Source organism: Haemorhous mexicanus, chromosome 6 (genome assembly GCF_027477595.1).
Source record: "Haemorhous mexicanus isolate bHaeMex1 chromosome 6, bHaeMex1.pri, whole genome shotgun sequence".
In the NCBI taxonomy this organism is placed as follows: Eukaryota; Metazoa; Chordata; class Aves; order Passeriformes; family Fringillidae; genus Haemorhous; species Haemorhous mexicanus.
The window spans coordinates 11,234,520-11,252,014 of record NC_082346.1 but is presented as its reverse complement, the minus strand read 5'-3'; the positions used below and the strand labels follow the sequence as shown (position 1 = coordinate 11,252,014).

Sequence of the window (17,495 nt, the reverse complement as noted above, 5' to 3'; positions counted from 1 at the left end):
GAAAGTGCCCAGATCACCAGGAGCTTTGCATTCTAATCCTGCTGGTTCTTTCCATGCCCTATCTCACAGTTGTTTCCCAAAGACTTGGTGGGGTCACGGGGGAGTAAGAACTTGCAATTTTGGCTGCATTAGAGTTTCACTTCCATTGGTTTAGGGTTTTTTTTGGGTGGGGTTTTTTTTGATTTTTTTTACAAAGGTAGTGAGTTTTGTCAATACTCCACTGGAAGAATAGAACAACTTGTCTTTTCCTCCTGATTAGAAAGACTCCTTCCCTGGACCATGCCACATTCTTCAAGTGCCTTTGCTCTCCTTACAGGTTTCTACGATTTCCCATTTCTCTTCCATGAAGGGCCATGGTCCCTCCAGAAGCAGAGGGATTCTCGTGGTGCTGGTGGCACGAGAATGGTGCCAGCGCTGCCAGTGCTGGTGAAGCAACGGGTTGCTTCTCAGAAACAACTCCCTTGCAGATGAGAGGTCCGGGATCATTGCCAAAACCTGCCCTGGGCCCAAGGAAACAGAGCTGAGCCAAGAATTCCCATTTTTTCATTCAAATGCAGGCTCACACTGCCCAAGGGAAGGACAACAAAGAGTTGCTTTGTGTTGATTAGGCACAGCCTGGTTTTTTGGTGGCAGGGAAAAGCCACAGAAAGGGGCTCCTGTGAGAAGCTGCTAGAAGCTTCCACCATGTCCGACAGAGCCAATTTCTGACAGCTCTGATGATGGACATGCTGCCAGCCCAATTAGAGAGGTTGGTAACACCTCCGTGATGACAAATTTCAGAAGAAAATCAAAGCAGCACAGATGCAGATTTTACCAGGGATGGCCAGGCACTGCTGCTGGGGCCATCCTGCTGCGGCCGATGCCATCTTGGTGCGGCCTGTGGCAAGCCTTGCCAGCCGTGCTGTGGGCAGAAGGGCAGGGGCAGCAGGGGCAGCTACTCCTTCTCAGCACCCCGCATGAAGACAGGTGTTAAATTGTGCCAGTGCCCATGGCGGCTGTCACTGCCTGCATGGTGACGGGATCGTGTGGCTGGTGGTGAAAACAGGGCGAAAGATTTCCCAATGTGGATCCTGGACAAGACCAACCTCTCGGCACTATGGAATAGTGGAAGAATCTTTGAACTCGCAGAAGTTGTTGGCAACAGTACCTGAGGGCAGCAGTTTGTCTTCTAGACAGAGAAGAGAGGGAGGTGAGGACATGTGAGGGAAAACAACACGGCAGCAACAAGGTCAAGGCTCCCTGAAGCCTTCCCTTCTCCAGGCTGAACACCCCCAGCTCAGAGACCTCAGAGAAGCCTCAGGCAGGGGGTTGATGCCCCGTGGAGACAACGGTGACAAACACAGGTGTCACCCTGCTCCTGGAAGGGGGTGGCTGGGCTGAGGAGCACGGACTCCCCCTGCCCTTGCAGCTGCACCATCCCAGCCTGCTGAGGGAGAGGCCAAAGCCAGGGCAGAGGAAGAATTCCTGAAGGCACAAAACCACCAGCGAGGAAATCAGTTTAAACCAGGTTTAATATTAAGCACCAGCACACCAAAGTGCTGTCCCTGTGTGTGTGGTTGTGTGTGTGTTCAAGGGTGTGACAAAAGGACAGTGAGGGTAAGGATTAAAAGGAAAATGGCCTAAAAGTTTTAAGGCACTCAAACTCAAGTTATATCTTTAAATTTAAGGTATAACTTCATTTGTGCCTTGAACTGAACAATTCAGCAGAGGAATATCACTTAGCCGCATTAACCCGTATTTATGCCTGATTGTTCCTTCCAGGCCTGACCCAGTCAGATGTCTCAGGTACTAATGAAGCAGTATGCAGAATAAATAAACTCCCCAACCAGAGATAGTTATGAAGTGGGTATGTATGTCAGCGCCCGGCACAAGCGACAGAGCTCTCATGAAAACTTGTGCCGCGAGCCTCAGTCTGACCCACATTTTTATTCACAAAGGTATTCCATATGCAATACATTGCACAACTTTTTCATGCATACTCAAGCCTGGCCCCGCCTGTCCTCGCCTCTCATGGTAATCAGATCCACGCCCTTCTGGGCATGCGTTGTTTGCTGTGGTGCTCGCACGGGGGTCTCTCAGCGGTCTCTGAGGCTGAAGGCCATGGTCTTCCTCATGACTGAACTTTTGAAATTTTCTCCTTTGTGTGTGCGCTCTTGGTCGCTTGGTGCTTATCTGAGTGTGTCTGTCGGCCTTGATCAGCTTGGAGACTGAGGAGCTCCTTTATCTGGGTTCTTTGCAACCCTTGGTCTCCTCTGGCATTGTTCTGTATGCAAGAAGCTTCAGAAATTTGCATTTTCCTATGCCATCTATACCATGGCAGAGGTTTCTTAAGTAAAGGGGTTAAAATTCAACACATAGTTCTACAGGCTAAACTTTAAATGAAAAATTCTTATTGCTAACTCAAGTGAATTCCAAAAATCTCTAATCACTAACACACCTGAGAGAGCAGCATCTCTGCCACATTTGCCATGGCAGATGCAGACGTGTGTGCACACAGACACACAGACAGACAGACAGACAGAGTCAGTGCAAGGTGCCTGTGAGAAATTCCCCTGGCAGGCAGTGCAATGCTCCCTGTGGATCCCTTGGCATCTCCTCCCTGTGCCGAGGGCTGGGCCTCGAGCCCTGGGGGGATGGGCCCAGGAGCCGTCGGCGTTCGGGGATCAGCCGAGGGGCAGCAGACGGAGAGATCCCAGCCCGGAGAGGCCCCAGTGCCAGGGAGCTTCTGCTCAGCGCTGCTGGGCCAGGAGAGCTCCAAGGGTCTCCTTTTGGGCCGCTGCTCCCAGGGCCCCAAGGGATGGGCGTCACTCTCAGCCATGTTTCACCCTGGCCACACTTGGGGCCGGCAGCTCCCGTGACAGTGGGAGAGCAGGGATGCTGTGGCATTCAGGGGAGCACAGTAATTTCCAAGGCTGTGGATAAAACCCCAGGAGGTGGTTGGACAGCAGCAGCTCCTGGGAGCAGAGGGTGTTTCTGATCAGTGCCAGAGGAGCTGAGCCCAGGGGCTGCTCCTCAAGGCTGAGGCCTCCCAAGCACGGATCAGAGCCCAGAGCGGGCTGGAAAGGGGCTGGGGATGCACCAGCACAGGGAGGGTGACCCTGTGGGGATTTATTGATCAGGAGACTCAAGGAATCTCTCAGCCACTGTCCCGGGGTTCCTCAGCAGTGCAGTGGAAGGGATCAACAGGCTCAGAGCACTGTGTCCACAGAGGGAACATTTCTGTGGGCTCTGTTCTCTTCTGGCTCCTCAAACACCCTGTGGATCGCCTTCCTTAGGGACTGCAAGGAGGAGTGCTTCCTGCAGCTCTCCATGGAGCACTGTCTCCAGCAGCTCCCCATGGAGCAGGCTCTCTTCCAGCTTCCCACCAAGAAGTAGATGAAGGGTTTGATGCTGCTGGTGATGCAGGTGAGCAGGAAAACCACCTGGGAGGGCACAGCCGTGTAACCGAGCTGCTGCAGGAGAGACCAGAGACTGAGGGGCAGACTGAAGAGTGCAGCGAGGACTATAACAATGTCAAGCCTCTTGTGCTGCTGCTGGGAGCCAGGCTTGAGATGAATGAAGAGGATTGTGCTGGAAATGATCATGGGTGCAGCAAATAGGAAGAGGTTGAGGGCGTACATGGAGGTGAGAGCCACCTGGCATTGCTCCTGCTCGTGTGACTGGCACTGGGAAGTCACAGTGGGATTAACAGCGGTGACAACGAACAGGAGGACCCAGAACAGGACACTCATCGCCACTAACACCAGGCGTTCAGGAAGCTGGCAACCACAGAAAAACAGGCATAGTATGGATCTGCACCTCTGAATGCTGATAAACATCAGCCGGTACAGGCCCATGGTGTAGGAGAACAGCGACAGATAGAAAAGAAAGCTCAAATATATTAGGGGCATTATAGCAGAGCAGGAAACCTCCTCCACAAGGAAGAGCAGGGTGGAAGGAACCATGATGATGAGGAAGAGGAAGTCGGTGATGGCCTGGTTGAAGACGAAGTCGGTGTTGGGATTAACGTGCAGGAGCCGGAGGAAAGCCCCGTTCCCAGCCAGCCCACAGAGACCGACGAGCAGTGTCACAAAGTGCATGGCCATGTTGGAGACAGTGATCTCACACTGACCAGGTCGGTCAGCTGGTGAGGTGAAAAGAGGGGTCATGGTGCTCACCTCCATGGATGGATGCTGGGCAGGCAGTGGGATGTGTCCCCTGGCTGTGGTCAGAGTGGATGGGCAGTCAGTGCTTGGAGAATCCAGGGATGGACCATGCAGGTTCTCAGCAGCTCCCTGAAATGGGAAGGATTCAGGGGGGAGGAGTGAGATGTGCAGGGGAGGAGGGCAGTGGAAATGGTGGGGTGGGAGGTTTGGGCTGTTTGGCAGGAGGCTGAAAAATAACATAGAGAATAAACATTTTCAGTTCTTCTGAAGTTGTTCAAAAGCAAAGTGGCCAAATTTGAAAGGGATGTGTTATAGATGGATAATGAGATGATTTGCTCTCACAGTTAAGGGATGAATAATGTATGAATGTTAATAGAAGCTTTATTGATGTATAATTATGTTATTGTAGTCTGATGTTTAGATGTCCCATGTTCTCCCCATAGTCCCCTTCTCCCCCCTGTCTGTTATTGCCATCAGAGAGCCTGAGTCATCTAGGACAGGGAGAAAGAAGGGGTGTACAAAAGCTTTTTGCTGGGGAGGGGGAGGTGCAGCATGACAACACCTGACCCTCCAGTCAAGTTGCAAGAAGGCAGGCTCCACCAATAAACACAAAGAAAGGCTGACAGACAGACTTTGGGAGGGGCCAGGTTTAGCTGATGCAACACCTGGGGTATCAAAGGTGAAGCATTCATCTTGAAGATGAGGAAGCCACGTGGTAGGCAGCCATGAGGGAAGCTCCAGGCCTGCTTCTCCTTATTGAGTCCTTCTGTTGCAGTTTTTGTTAAGGTTTAATAAACCTTTAAAAATTTTAAAAAGTGGGCGGTTATTTCTCACAGGATGTAAAGGCTGGCACACAGGATGATAAATGTGGCAGGAACCAGTGCAGGAACAGATGAGGAGGCCTGCAGTGATTCTGGGGTAAGTTCTGGAACAAGAAGCAACAGTGCATGGCCAGAGGGAAAGTTCAAGAAAAGGGCACCTTTAGAATAGCAGCATAGATTGAATATGACCACAAGAGACACCCCACTTAATAAACCTCCAGGATCATAAAAGGACTTGTACGAGGAGGTGGATGCATGGAAATGAGTTCTAGGAAAACGGTGTTTGTGTACTAGATAAGAAAAGCTTTTCAATGCCTCCATGTGGTTATAATGGATTAATACCCTGTTGTAAATACTCACCATATGAGCAATACAAGAAGAGATCCATCTGTGTCCTGTGCAGGTAAAGAATTCCTGCTTCCTCATGTTTTGCATTGTGTTAAAACGTTTGTTCTGGCCCTTTTCAGTATTAGGATACAGACGGGATGCACAGGAGGAGAGAGAGGAGCTGGGAAGGGCACTGCAGTCACTGGGAGAGGGTGGGAGGAACAGAGCAGCTGCTGGAGGAGAGGAAGGTGGGGTAGGGAGGAAGGAAAACATTCCACTGACCTGTTCCCTGTGGGGCAGCAGCAGGCAAAGGGGTCTGTGCAGATCAGCGGCGCTCCCTGGTACCTCTTGCTCCTTTGGGATCCATGTCCTAAAGCGGCTCCTGGCTGGTCAGTGACATGAAGGAGAAAGTGCCCAGGTCATGAGGAGCTCCCCATTCCCGTCCTCCTGGTTCTTCTCTGTGCCCTGTCCTGCTGTTGTTTCGCAAGGCTTGGCGGGAAAGTCAGAAATTTAATCTTGGGTTGCGTCAGAATTTCCCTTCCTCTGTTTGACTTTTTTTCTGCCATAGAGGAAGTAGCTCAATGTGCAGATTTCTTTGAAGAGCTCCCCATTTCCTCCTGATTAGAAACTCTTCCAGATGGGACATTCTCCAAATGCTTTCCCTCTCTCAGCAAGTTTCTACATTCCTCATTTCTCTGCCCGGAGGGGTCACTGTCCCTCCAGCAGCAGAGAACTGCTGGCAGTGCTGGAAGTGCTCTCAGCACTGTGCATACATCTGAGTGCTTCTCAGAATCAACTCCCATTCTGGGAAGAGGTCTGGGATCATTGCCAAAACCCTCCCCGGCCCCAAGAGAGCAACCTGAGCTGAGAATTCCCATTTCTGTCATTCCAATGCAGGCTCACACAGCCCAAGGGAAGGTCAGCACTCAGTTGCTTGCAGCCAGGTCATCAGCACTTAGAGGCCACCCTAATTACTGCCAATGCCCTTGATGATGCAATGAAAGCTATTAGGGACCAGGTTTTGGGATGCTCTGATCCCCTTTCCAGCCCTTGATAAGGGCTCACCCTCCTCCTCCTCAGACATGGGAGCCCTTGTGTTTGTTTTTACCTGACCCCCCCCCCCTCTGGGCAACCTGTGCCAGGGCCTCTCCATCCTCACAAGGAAGGATTTTTCCCTAAGATCCAACCTGATCCCAATCTCTGGTCAGTGGGAAGCCATTGCCCCTTGTCCTGTCACTCCATGCCCTTGTCCAAAGTCCCTCTCCAAATCTCCTGGTGCCCCATCAGCTCCTGGATCATGAAGTGTTTGCCCTTGAAAGGATCGGGCTGGTGAGGGGATGTGAGATTGCATAGCTGCGGACACAAACATGGTGTCAGCAGGAAGGGAGGTGACAGTTCTGGTCCCAGGGCCAGCAGTTTCCAGCAGGAGCATCCCAGATCCCTGAGGCACATGTCAGCCTGGGTAGGAATCATTTCACCTCACGTTTCTTGGAATTCCTTGGAATTCACTGTAGGCTGCTGTCTGACTCCTGAGGGAGTGTAGAGAATGACTCAAAGGAAACCTGCAACTTTCTAAGGATTAAAGCCAAGAGAGCAGCATGGATTTGCCTCTTCTCAGAAGAAATGACATTGCTGAAATCCCAAATCAGCCCTCTGCTGTGTGCCAGGGCTCCAGCTGAGCCACAGAATTGATTATTGCATGAATCCTCTTGGAAACTGTGTGGTGAAGGTGAAGTACCACTGAAATTGCAGTATTCAAGGGAGAAAACTAGATTTGAAACAGACATCAAGGTTTAATGGGACATTTGTAGTGCAGGGGCCTAAGGATCCAGCCCAGAAGTGAGAGGGTTCAAGTTCAGGCCGTTCAAAAGACAAGATTTTGGGATTGGAGTTGTTTTTAAATGGAAGAGAAGCTGAGATGGAGACAAAGTGCTTTGGCCGTAGGTCTGGTTGCTGAGGCTCTCTCCTGTTGCTCATTTGCTGGGCAGAGTGAAGAGCAGAGGAGGAGCAGAGCCCTGATCCCATGCCAGGCTCTGAAGCAGCTGCCTGTGTGTGAGAGCCCTGGAGAACACGAGGCAGCAGGAGAACAGGGGCTGTGGCAGGAGCTGGGACAGAGCCCGCGCCGGACGCTGCTCGGGCTCACCCCACAGGCTGCGCTCCCCTTTCCCAAGGGACCATTCCAGGGAATCTCCTGAAGATCCCGGCCCAGGGACAGCAGCTGGAGGGTGGGAGGTGAGGTGAGTGCAGTGCGGGGAAGCTCTCCAGGCTGCGAGAGGAAACAAGGTCAGACTCTTCTCTTCCACCAGAATCAGGGCTCCCTCATTGTGTGGAACCTGGTTATGGATTTTGGGGGCAGAATTGAGGTCTGTAGGGAATTAAAAGCTGGAAATATTGTGGGAAAAGGGAGGGAATATTGAAACGGGTGTCCTGCTGAAGGAATCCAGCAGCTCAGTGATATCAACTGACACCTGAGAGTCCAGCTCAGATCCATCCCAAAGCCATTTGTTCTCTGATATCTCCATGGGCAATCCTCTCCTTCTCCAATTGTTTTCCTGCTCCAGCTCTGTCCTGTCCACATCCAGGCTGGACGTATCTCCCTGGCTTTCTCAGTGCTCACCCTGACCTGTTCTGCTCTGGCCCTGCTGGCCAGGCTCCTGTGCTGCTCATGGGAACAGCTCCCAGGGAAGCTCTGTGCCCTGCTCCTGCTGCTCCTGTCATCTCCTTCCCCTTCTTCACTGCTCATTTTGGGCACTGGCTCCTGCTGAGGGCGTTTGACTTCTCTGTCTTTGCCCCCAGCACCTCTCTCCTGCTCGCCTGTGCCAAGAGCAGTGCCCACCCTCTGATTTACTTCCTGGCTGGGAGCTGTGCAAAGGAATTCACCCCTTCTGTTAGTGTTGCCTTGCAGAGGGCTTTTGAGGATGTGCCAGAGCCATGGAATAGGGACAACACAGTGGAACCATCATCAGGTGGAATCATCATGAAACAGAGGCATCATAAAATAGAGCCATAAAATATCCAGAGTTGGAAGGGACCTACAAAAATCATGGAGTTCAGCTCCTGGCCCTGCACAGGCCATCCCAACAATCCCAGCCTGTGCCTGTGATCATTGTGCAAATGCTCCTTGAGCTCTGTCAGGCTGGTGCTGTGTGCAGCAGGGGAACTCCTGCCTGGGGTGGATGCTGGATGTCATGAGGAATCATCATGGAATGGTTGTGTCTTGGTTTAGGGTAAATTTGGGAGGAAACCTCCAAATGGGATCCCTCTAGAAAGCGAATTCAAGCAGCCCCTCCTCCAGCTGGTTCAGGAAAAGATTTCCTTAGAGAAAAGTGGAAAAAACTGTTGATTTAAAAAGGAAAGTATTCGTAAGCATAAGAAATGAAAACAATATTAATCAATAAAATCTCTTGCTGTTCTGAAGAAAACAGAACGTCAGAAGAAAACAGAAATTCAGAAAGTCCTTGTTGTGGAGTTTAGTTTGGCTCACTCAGTCTCTGATCAGTCCCTCTGGTGCTGGAAAATGCTGTGTCCCAGGCCTTGGTGGGCCACAGGTGTGAGCTCCTGGTGCTCTTCTGGGTTTTCAGTCCAGAGCAGGTTTGAATAGTTCCAAGAAAAAGAAAACCCCAGTGCAGGGAACTTCTCTGCCTCAGCTGGCTAAAAAACCTAAAAGCAAAGGAGAGCTCTCTGTGTCATGTCTGTGCTGCAGACAGCACGGTCTGGGAGCAGGACTGTGGAGGAGTGAGCGCAGCTTCTGCAAACAAACTGCTGCATCTTCTCTCCCCCTCTTTGCTCAAGTGTTGGGGAAGGTGGAACAGGAAAGCCTTACAAATATGATTGCCTGGCAAAAGATTTTGTGAATATAGAAACTAAAAGCGAGATTGAAATGAAAGCAAGCTTTGAGATTCCTTAGTTACTGAACATTGGGAGAACAATGGTGTGGCTGGCTGAAGGTAATCCCCTTTTGATGATACAAGGCCCTCTGCAAGCCGGCAGGTCCAAGGGTCCGAGCAGACCCTGCCAGTTTGGTAGAAGGGGTCTGAAGAGTAGTTTTTAGGGTTTAAAATGTAGCACAGTATGGTAATGTAGTGATTCTTCTAGGCTGGATGTAAATGCTATAGGATTTGTGTGTGGTACTAGATTGGTTAATGAGAATCAGAATATTCAACACAGAAGATGATTTATTGTATTGTAATGGGAACTTCGCACTCTTACTCTTACTCTTGCTCTCTTACTCTTACTTACTTTTCTATGCTCTTAGCTCCTGCCTTTTACATTATTACCCTCTCATCCTCTTTACCCCTCTCTTCTCTCGGGCCTGCTCCGAGCTGCAGCTGGCAGCTCCCAGCAGGGCCCTGTACCCACGCCCTTTGCAATAAACCCCAAGTTCCATGACCTGGCTTCAGAGATCTCTCGTCTCCGTCCATCCCGACCGTGCAACCCCCGTCTCGCCTACACTCAAGAACCTGTCTTAAATGAGCAAAACCTATTTCTGGGCTAAACAGATGAATGGGGATACAATTCAGCATCATAAAGTCAGCCAGGACAGGTTGGAAGGAACAGTAGAGATCATCTGATTCCATCTCTCCTCCTGCCATGGAAGGACAGCCAGGAAAACTTTTGCTTTGAAGTCTTGGTCTTTTGAAGGGAAGCTCAGGTAGGGGGTGGCCTGGGTGACCCAGGAGACAAGGAAGGTGTTGGGAAGCAGAAAAAGTAGATGGAAGGATAATGGTCCTTCTGCACTTGCCTTGGGAGGGACGCCCTGGCTGAGTTATTCGTCTCTGGACAAGAGGTTATACCTTGGAAAGTCTTGTCTTCCCAAAGGACAGGAAAATGGGAGTCAGGGAGAGAAAAACCCTATCAGATGTCAAAGCCTCTTCTGTAATTATTAAAAATTCTGTGAATAAATGCTCCTTAGGTGTTTAACGTCATGTGTTTCTCCACAGCCTGACTCAGCATCCACGGCTTTCACTCTCACTTCTCTTTCCAGAAGCAGTGGCACGTTGCTTTCCCCTGGATTTAAGGCAGTGGGAAAAGGAGGGACAACTTTCCCCTGAGCAAGAGATGTGGCTGCTGCCCAGGTCTCTCCCAGGAGGAATGAGGAGCTCTTGGCCCTGCCAACATCATCCCAAGCTTTGCAGGCACGTGCCTTAGGAAGGGCTCTTTTATGAGACAGGTACCTGCCCTGCTCAGAGACCAGCCAGAGGCTTTAGAATGGGATAAAAGAAGGAAATGAGCCATTTTGGACACTGTTTAACAGAGACAGGCTCTGCAGTGAAGCCTGGATGTTGTTTATTCAACAAATTCAGAGGCTGGAACCACCACAGTGGAAAGAAACCAAAACCATGAATCCAAATCTGGTTGAGGGGTGGTTACAGAATGACAAAGATCAGGACAGGCTGGGCTGTGGCTGAAGCTGCTGTGCAGAGTGGCTGTGCAGCTCCTCCTGAGGGTGGCCAGGTTCAGGATGGAGGTGGTCAAGGGCTTCCTTGGGCACTGATGCTGGGGAACCAGAGGATGGAGGGGCCCATTCTGCAGAAGAGCAGCACAACCCCCTAGTCTCTGTGCAACTAAATGTTCCAAGCATCTGGTGATGGGAATTTCCATATTCCATGTACTTTCTGGTACAGGCACAAGAGTTTAGTGGAGTTCGCTATCGACCCTGCACTTTACTCAGAGGATTTAATTCTGAAATTCAAGAATGTGAAAAATTCCCACTGAGAGGATAAGGGAATGTTGCTGTCCCTCCCCACCTCTGCAGCCCTACCTGGTGTCCCTTCCCATCAGCTGGGAATGCAGGGCTGGCTCTGCTCGACAGAAAGGGAAGGATGCTCCGTGTGATCCCAACCCCTCTCCTGCCATCCAGAGGCACCAGCCCCACAGGGATTTGGGAAATCACTGCCACCCAGTGCTGGGTGTGTCCCCAGGGATTAAAGTGTCCCATTCTTTGCAGGCAAGAGCTTCCTGATAACACCATGAAACTCATCTGCTGAGCCCAAGGAGATGGAGTTGATTCCCTGGGGCTGAGGCCATGAGGGTCATTCCATGGGGAATAGAGCTGGGGAACAGCACTGAGCCCAGCTGCACTGCTTGGAGTCATGTGGATCCAGGAGCGGCGAGGAAAGCCATGCTCCAATGTGCTCCCATTCTCCAGAGCATCCCACAAAAATCACCCTAGGCAATGCCCCTGATCCCTTCTCCTGCAGGAATACACCTCCATGTGTGTCACCGACATGTTTTATGAAAAATCCTTTCTTTAGGATTTTTCCCTCTTGAGAAGCTGAGAGGCCTCAAGAACAAACTGTAAACAATTCTTATCTGCTGCTGTGGAATGCAACAAGGGGAATCTGTGATTGGTCTCATCTGGTTGTTTCCAATAAAGGGCCAATCACAGATCACCTGTCCAGACTGTCTCGGTCAGAGACAAGCCTTTGTTATTCATTCCTTTTCTCTTCTTAGCTTAGCCTTCTGATGAAATCCCCTCTTCTATTCTTTTAGTATAGTTTTAATATATTATCTATCATAAAATAATAAATCAAGCTTTCTGTTACATGGAGTCAACTTTCTCGTCTCTTCCCTCATCCTGGGACCCTTATGGACAATACTACACATGTGGAGTGTGATCCTTTGGATATTGATTAATCAAGTGACAAAGGAAACCCTCAGCCAGTTTCCTGGGGTCCTTCAGCAGAGCAGTGGAAGGGATTAGCAGTCTCACACCCCTGTGTCCATGGCAGGATCATTTCCATGGGCTTTTTTTTTTTTTGGCTCCTCAAAGACCCTCTGGAGGGAGAGCCGGAGGGACCCCATGGCGCAGGGCCTCCAGCACTGCCCTGCCAAGAAGTAGATGAAGGGTTTGATGGTGCTGTGGGTGCAGGTGAGCAGGAAAACAACCTCTGAGGACACAGTGATGTAACCAAGCTGCTGCAGGAAATTCCAGATGTTGAGGATGAAAGTGAAGAGCACAATGAGGACGATAACGATGTCGCGCCTCTTGGGTTGCTGCTGCTGGGAGCCCTGCTTGGCATTAATGAAATCAACTGTGTGAGAAATGAACATGGGTGCAGCAAAGAGGAGCAGGATGAGAGCGAACATGGGGATGAAAGCAGCCCGGCAGTGCTCCTGCTCCTGTTCTGGGCACAGGAATGTCACTGTGGGAATGACAGTGAAGATAGCCAAGAAGGCCCAGTATTGGACAGTGCCCACCACCCACAACAGGCGCTTCGGAAGGTCCCAGCGGCAGCAGAGCTTCCAGAGCTTGTACATATACTGCACAGGGCTGCTGTGCATCAGCTGGAACAACACCCAGTAGAAGGACACCACTGACAGCTGGAAAAGGAAATTCAGGTACAGCAGGGGCACGATAGGAGAGCAGGATATGTCCTCCACCAGGATAAGGAGGGTGGAGAGCCCTGCAAAGAGGAGGAACAGGAAGTCAATGACAGCCAGGGCAAAGATGGCAGCGTTCCTCCTTTTCAGGCTGAGGAGGCTGATGACAGCCCCATTCCCAGCCAGCCCAGAGAGGCAGATGAGCAGTGTCACACTGTGTATGGCCATGATGGTGACATCTGTGTCACACATATCATCTCCTTCAGTGGGTGAGGTGGGAGGTGGGGACATGGTGGTCACCTCCATGGATGGATGCTGGGCAGGCAGTGGGATGTGTCCCCTGGCTGTGGTCAGAGTGGATGGGGAGTCAGTGCTTGGAGAATCCAGGGATGGACCATGTGGCTCCTCAGCAGCTCCCTGCAGTGGGAAGGATTCAGTGGGGAGGAGTGAGATGTGCAGGGGAGGAGGGCAGTGGAAATTGTGGGATTGGGTGAGGGAGGTGGGTGGGCTGGGCTGTTCCGCTGGGCATGCGGAAAGGACGTACAGGGCAGAAGAGGGGGATCCGGTGAGGGCACTGCAGTCACTGGGAGAGGGTGGCAGGAACAGAGCAGCTGCTGGAGGAGAGGAAGGTGGGGTAGGGAGGAAGGAAAACATTCCACTGACCTGTTCCCTGGGGGGCAGCAGCAGGCAAAGGGGTCTGTGCAGATCAGCGGCGCTCCCTGGTACCTCTTGCTCCTTTGGGATCCATGTCCTAAAGCGGCTCCTGGCTGGTCAGTGACATGAAGGAGAAAGTGCCCAGATCACCAGGAGCTCCCCATTCCCATCCTGCTGGCTCTGTGTGTGCCCTCTCCTGGTGTTGCTCCCCAAGGCTTGGTGGGGTCATAGGGCAGTCAGAAGTGGTTTTACAACTTTGGGTAGGTCAGAGTTCCACTCCCTCTGAGTTATTTATCTTGAATATTTTTTTTCTTTACCACAAAGGAATTGGCTTTTGTCAAATGTCCACATAAAGAATTTTGCAAATGGCTCCTCATTTTCTTTTGATTAGAAACACTCCTTCCCTGCAGAATGTCCCATACTCCAACAGCCTTCTGTCTCTCTACCATTCCTCGTTTCTCTTCCCTGAGGGAGGGGTCATTGTCCGTCCAGCAGCAGAGGGATGCTGGTGGTGCTGGTGGCACTGGAATGCTGGCAGTGCTGGCAGTGCTGGCAGTGCTTTTGAAGCATCTGGCTGCTTGTCAGAAACAGCTCCCATTCTGGGAAGAGCTCCAGAATCATTGCCAAAACATCCCCTGGCCCCAAGGAAGCAAAACTGAGGCAAGAATTCCCATAAATTCCACCCCAGGCTCACAGAGCCCAAGGGAAGGACAGCACTCAGTTGCTTGCAGCCAGGTTATCAGCACTTGGAGCCCACCCTAATTATTGCCAATCCCTCTGATGATGCAATGAAAGCTATTGGGGACCAGGGTGCTGTGAACTCTTTGCCAGCCCTTCACTAGAGCTCCTCCTGCTCCTCTTCTGTCCTGGGAACACTTGTGGTTGTTTATGACACCTGCTCCCAGACTGTCCCTTTGCAAGCAGAGACACCTTCCACTACCCCAGGTAGCTCCAAATTCCATCCAGCCTGGTCTTGGACACTTTCAGGGATCTAGGAACAATCACAGCCTCATGGGGCAGCCTGTGCCAGGGCCTCACCACCCTCAGAGGGAAGGATTTCTTCCCAATATCCAATCTGAAGTCATCCTGTCAGTGGGAAGCCATTCCCCCTTGTCCTGTCACACCATGACATTGTCCAAAATGTCACTCCAACTGTTGTAGAGCCCTGTCAACTCCTGGATCATGAAGTGTTTGCCCTTGAAAGGATTGGGCTGGTGAGGGGATGTGAGAAGCTATAGTTGTTGACACAAACACAGTGTCAGCAGGAAGAGAGGTGACAGTTCTGGCCCCAGGACCATCACACATACCAGTTTCCAGCAGGATGAGCATCCCAGATCCCTGAGGCACATGTCAGCCTGGGTAGGAATCATCCCACACCAGCTTTCTAGGAATCCCTTGGAATTCACTGAAGGCTGCTGTCTGACTCCTGAGAGAGTGTAGAGGAGGACTCAGATGAAACCTGCAACTTTCTAAGGATTAAAGCCAAGAGAGCAGCAATGATTTGCTTCTTCTCAGAAGAAAAGACATTGTTGAAATACCAAATCATCCCTGTTGCTGTGTGCCTGTGCTCCAGCTCACACAGAGAATTTATTATTGCGTGAATTCTCTTGGAAACTGCGTGGTGAATGTCCAGTACGACTGAAATTGTGGTATACAAGTGGCTAAACTAGATTTTAATCAGAAGTCAAACTTTCACAACACATTTGTAGTTCAGGGTCATAAGGATCCAGCCCAGAAGTGAGAGGGTTCAAGTTCAGGCAGTTCAAAAGACAAGATTTTGGGATTGGAGTTGTTTTTAAATGGAAGAGAAGCTGAGATGGAGACAAAGTGCTTTGGCCGTAGGTCTGGTTGCTGAGGCTCTCTCCTGTTGCTCATTTGCTGGGCAGAGTGAAGAGCAGAGGAGGAGCAGAGCCCTGATCCCGTGCCAGGCTCTGAAGCAGCTGCCTGTGTGTGAGAGCCCTGGAGAACACGAGGCAGCAGGAGAACAGGGGCTGTGGCAGGAGCTGGGACAGAGCCCGCGCCGGACGCTGCTCGGGCTCACCCCACAGGCTGCGCTCCCCTTTCCCAAGGGACCATTCCAGGGAACCTCCTGAAGATCCTGGCCCAGGGACAGCAGCTGGAGGGTGGGAGGTGAGGTGAGTGCAGTGCAGGGAAGTTCTCCAGGCTGCGAGAGGAAACAAGGTCAGACTCTTCTCTTCCACCAGAATCAGGGCTCCCTCATTGTGTGGAACCTGGTTATGGATTTTGGGGGCAGAATTGAGGTCTGTATGGAATTCAAAGCTGGAAATATTGTGGGAAAAGAGAGGGAATATTGAAACGGGTGTCCTGCTGAAGGAATCGAGCAGCTCAGTGATATCAACTGACACCTGAGAGTCCAGCTCAGATCCATCCCAAAGCCATATGTTCTCTGATATCTCCATGGGCAATCCTCTCCTTCTCCAATTGTTTTCCTGCTCCAGCTCTGTCATTTCTACAGCCAGGAAGGAGGTATCTCCCTGGCTTTCATGCCAGGCATGCCAGACCAGGCTCCCACATCCTCCTTACCATCTGCCCTGTCCCTCACCCCTCCCAGTGCTGCTCCACACGGAAGCTGTGGGTAGGAAAAGATGGGAAAGCCACGTTTGGGGGACAGCAGCGTTGCTCTGGTGTCTCTGTTTGTCACCCCTGCAGCTCTGTGAGGGGAGGAGAAGCAGCAGAGGTGTCACCATGAGCACTTTGTCCCCTGCCACGGAGGGAGCCAGCCCTGCCTGCTGGAGCCAGCCTTGTGGGACGGCATCCAAGGGGAGCTGGAATGAGGAGAGCCACGACAACTGGAGCCAGTGTGCCAGCAGGCAGTGGAGCAAAGTGCCTGTCACGCTGCTGCTGCTGCTGCTGTGCCTGTGTGGGATGGTGGGAATGGGGCTGTGCTCTGGCTCCTCAGCCAACAGCAGTGCCCTCCTTCTGATTTACTTCCTGGCTGGGAGCTGTGCAAAGGAATTCACCCCTCTGTAGGTGTTGCCTTCCAGAGGGCTTTTGAAGATGTGCCAGAGCCAGGGAATAAGGACAACACCGTGGAATCATTATCAAGTGGAATCATCATGTAATATAGGCATCATAAAATAGAGCCATAAAATATCCAGAGTTAGAAGGGGCCCACAAGGATCATGGAGTTGTGTAGTTTTTACCCTCTGGAATAGGCCCAGGTAAACCTGAGTGGGGACGAAGATGCAACACATAAAAATCATGCTGCGGGCTGTTAATCAAAGTTTACTATGTTTTTAACTCTGTAATAAAAAGATGTATTAGCATGTTTTGAATTGGAAGATTCTAAATGGAACACAACATTGGCAGGATATGAGGAATCAGTTATGATTTTATGTTGTTCCTGTGAAAATAACTGAATGGTATATCAGATAGCAGCCAAATCTAAAATCTGCACAGAGGCAGAGGCATCCTTTAACATTAATACCCTTTTATGCCATTGGGCAGAGTCACCTCCATGCCAAATCACTGCAGCTTTGTTGGTTTTGCTGGATGCATCTGTGAAAACTGTCCGTTGACAGGGGTCAGTGCTGTAGTGATGCTTTCCATACAGGGGGAGGTTACCCATATCTGTCCATAAATGATGTGAGGGACAATGGATAGATAATTTTGCAAGCATGATTTGAAAATAGGCATCCTCTGGTGGTAGCCATGCCAAATTATCTTTACTTGCAGGTATGTAGATGGTATATGGATCCTGGCCGTTGAGAGTTTGTAGTCGCTCTCTACCTTTCTTAACTAAATATGCGAACATATCATTAACAGTGCACACAGTCTTTGTTGCTGTGTAAGGTAAGCATAACCAGTCTAACACATGCAGAGGGTCTTTATCATTAACAAAACATTGAAACAAAACAGCTGAAGGTTGAAATTTGCTAGCAGTTATAGCAAGGTACACAGATTTGTCAGGATCCCATCTCCAAATCTGTCAGTTTTCTATTGCTTGAGCACAGTGTGCAAGGGCAGTTTTAGCTTCTGGGGTCAATTGTCAAAGTGTGTACAGGTGGGGATTTCTTCTGAGTAAGTCAAATAAAGGGTGTAGGAGCTCTGTAGACAAACCCAAACCAGGACACAACCAATTTAAGGAACCTAGCAGTTTCTGTAATTCATTTAAAGTTAGGGTGTCTTTAACACTGTCTTGGTTAAGGGCAAATTTGGGATAGAACTTCCAAAGGGCTCTTCTAGGAAATCAGATTTTATCGCT

At 50.6% G+C, this 17,495-nt stretch overlaps 4 protein-coding genes and 1 long non-coding RNA gene across 6 annotated transcripts in view; 1 reads left to right on the top strand and 4 right to left on the bottom strand.

Annotated features, from left to right (window-relative positions):
• The window catches only part of LOC132328554 (mas-related G-protein coupled receptor member A1-like), a 9,870-nt gene extending 4,301 nt beyond the window's left edge, over nucleotides 1–5,569 (bottom strand). Inside the window, exons 1-2 of the mRNA XM_059848477.1 lie at nucleotides 5,327–5,569; nucleotides 4,158–4,274 (exon numbers count right to left, since the gene is read on the bottom strand). The gene's annotated coding sequence lies outside the window, so the exon portion shown is untranslated. The remainder of the gene's footprint in view (nucleotides 1–4,157; nucleotides 4,275–5,326) is intronic.
• The window catches only part of LOC132328562 (proto-oncogene Mas-like), a 26,115-nt gene extending 20,027 nt beyond the window's left edge, over nucleotides 1–6,088 (bottom strand). The window contains exon 1 of one of the 2 annotated variants that reach the window (XM_059848487.1): nucleotides 5,576–6,088. The gene's annotated coding sequence lies outside the window, so the exon portion shown is untranslated. The remainder of the gene's footprint in view (nucleotides 1–5,575) is intronic. The other variant, XM_059848486.1, reaches the window with a different exon arrangement.
• Nucleotides 1,494–4,151, bottom strand: LOC132328558 (proto-oncogene Mas-like). Its single transcript, XM_059848482.1, has one exon. The coding sequence runs from the start codon at nucleotides 4,146–4,148 to the stop codon at nucleotides 3,189–3,191; it is 960 nt and encodes a 319-aa protein (XP_059704465.1). The 5' UTR covers nucleotides 4,149–4,151; the 3' UTR covers nucleotides 1,494–3,188.
• Nucleotides 4,360–11,837, top strand: LOC132328576 (uncharacterized). Its single transcript, XR_009486812.1, has 2 exons — nucleotides 4,360–5,063; nucleotides 7,282–11,837. It is a non-coding gene; the product is annotated as an uncharacterized LOC132328576 (long non-coding RNA).
• On the bottom strand, nucleotides 10,540–17,495 carry LOC132328563 (mas-related G-protein coupled receptor member H-like). Its single transcript, XM_059848488.1, has 2 exons — nucleotides 13,280–17,495; nucleotides 10,540–13,033 (listed from the first exon to the last, which is right to left on the bottom strand). Exon 2 carries the CDS (start codon nucleotides 12,920–12,922, stop codon nucleotides 12,002–12,004), a length of 921 nt encoding a protein of 306 aa, XP_059704471.1. The 5' UTR covers nucleotides 12,923–13,033; nucleotides 13,280–17,495; the 3' UTR covers nucleotides 10,540–12,001.

What these genes read in the sequence shown, in the direction of transcription:
- LOC132328558 (XM_059848482.1), bottom strand. Translation starts at nt 4,148, where the DNA reads ATGACCCCTCTTTTCACCTCACCAGCTGACCGACCTGGTCAGTGTGAG.
- LOC132328563 (XM_059848488.1), bottom strand. Translation starts at nt 12,922, where the DNA reads ATGGAGGTGACCACCATGTCCCCACCTCCCACCTCACCCACTGAAGGA.